At 69.8% G+C, this 660-nt stretch overlaps 1 protein-coding gene across 1 annotated transcript in view; it reads right to left on the bottom strand.

Annotated features, from left to right (window-relative positions):
- The window catches only part of MYRF (myelin regulatory factor), a 24,790-nt gene that overhangs the window by 6,682 nt on the left and 17,448 nt on the right, over nt 1-660 (bottom strand). Inside the window, 2 exon segments of the mRNA XM_014544544.1 lie at nt 45-130; nt 294-374. Of these exon segments, the coding sequence (XP_014400030.1) occupies nt 45-130; nt 294-374 (167 nt within the window).

The raw sequence follows: 660 nt of genomic DNA, 5'->3' as shown, positions 1-660 counted from the left end.
CCGTCTCCCCCTCCCACCCGTCCAGACCCGCCCCAGGCACGCACCCAGCAGCACAGAGGGCCGTGTGCCTGGCAGCCCAGTGGTCACGGGCGACTGTCGGAGCTGAGTGGTCCCAAAGCTCTGGCTGGACCTGCTGGGGGAGGGGGGGCCGAGCTCAGAGGGGCTGGAGCCTGGCGGGGAGCTGGAAGTCCCCGAGAAGCAGGAAGGGCAGGAGGAGGTGGACGGGGAGGTGGAGAGGAAGACGGCAGCCGGAGCCAGAGGCGGGAGGGAGGGGGCTTGACCCGGACACGTACCATGGGCACATGGCCTCACTCCCCCCCGGGTGCTGGGGCCGGAGCAGGGCCAGAAGACAGGAAGTGGACACGGCAAAGGAGCTAAGGACAGCAGAGAGGAAAGGGGGGGCCAGGCGCAGGGGGAGAGAGAGAAGACACAGTCAGAGACGGCCCAGAGGCTGAGGGTGACAGTGGGCAGACGGAGCCCAAGGCCCCACCCTGGCCCTCCTTCCCTCCACCCCCAGTCCGGCCTGGACCCCGCCGATGCCCTGGACTCTCAGAGGCCCGGCGACCCGGAGGAGCAGTGGGTAGGAGGCCTGAGAGAAACACCGGTTCCCGCAGGGACAGGAAGACAGCCGCCCCCTCCAGGGAGGCCCTCCCTCCTCCA

This window comes from Myotis brandtii, unplaced genomic scaffold (genome assembly GCF_000412655.1).
Source record: "Myotis brandtii unplaced genomic scaffold, ASM41265v1 scaffold369, whole genome shotgun sequence".
In the NCBI taxonomy this organism is placed as follows: Eukaryota; Metazoa; Chordata; class Mammalia; order Chiroptera; family Vespertilionidae; genus Myotis; species Myotis brandtii.
This window is presented reverse-complemented; position numbering and strand designations above follow the sequence as displayed.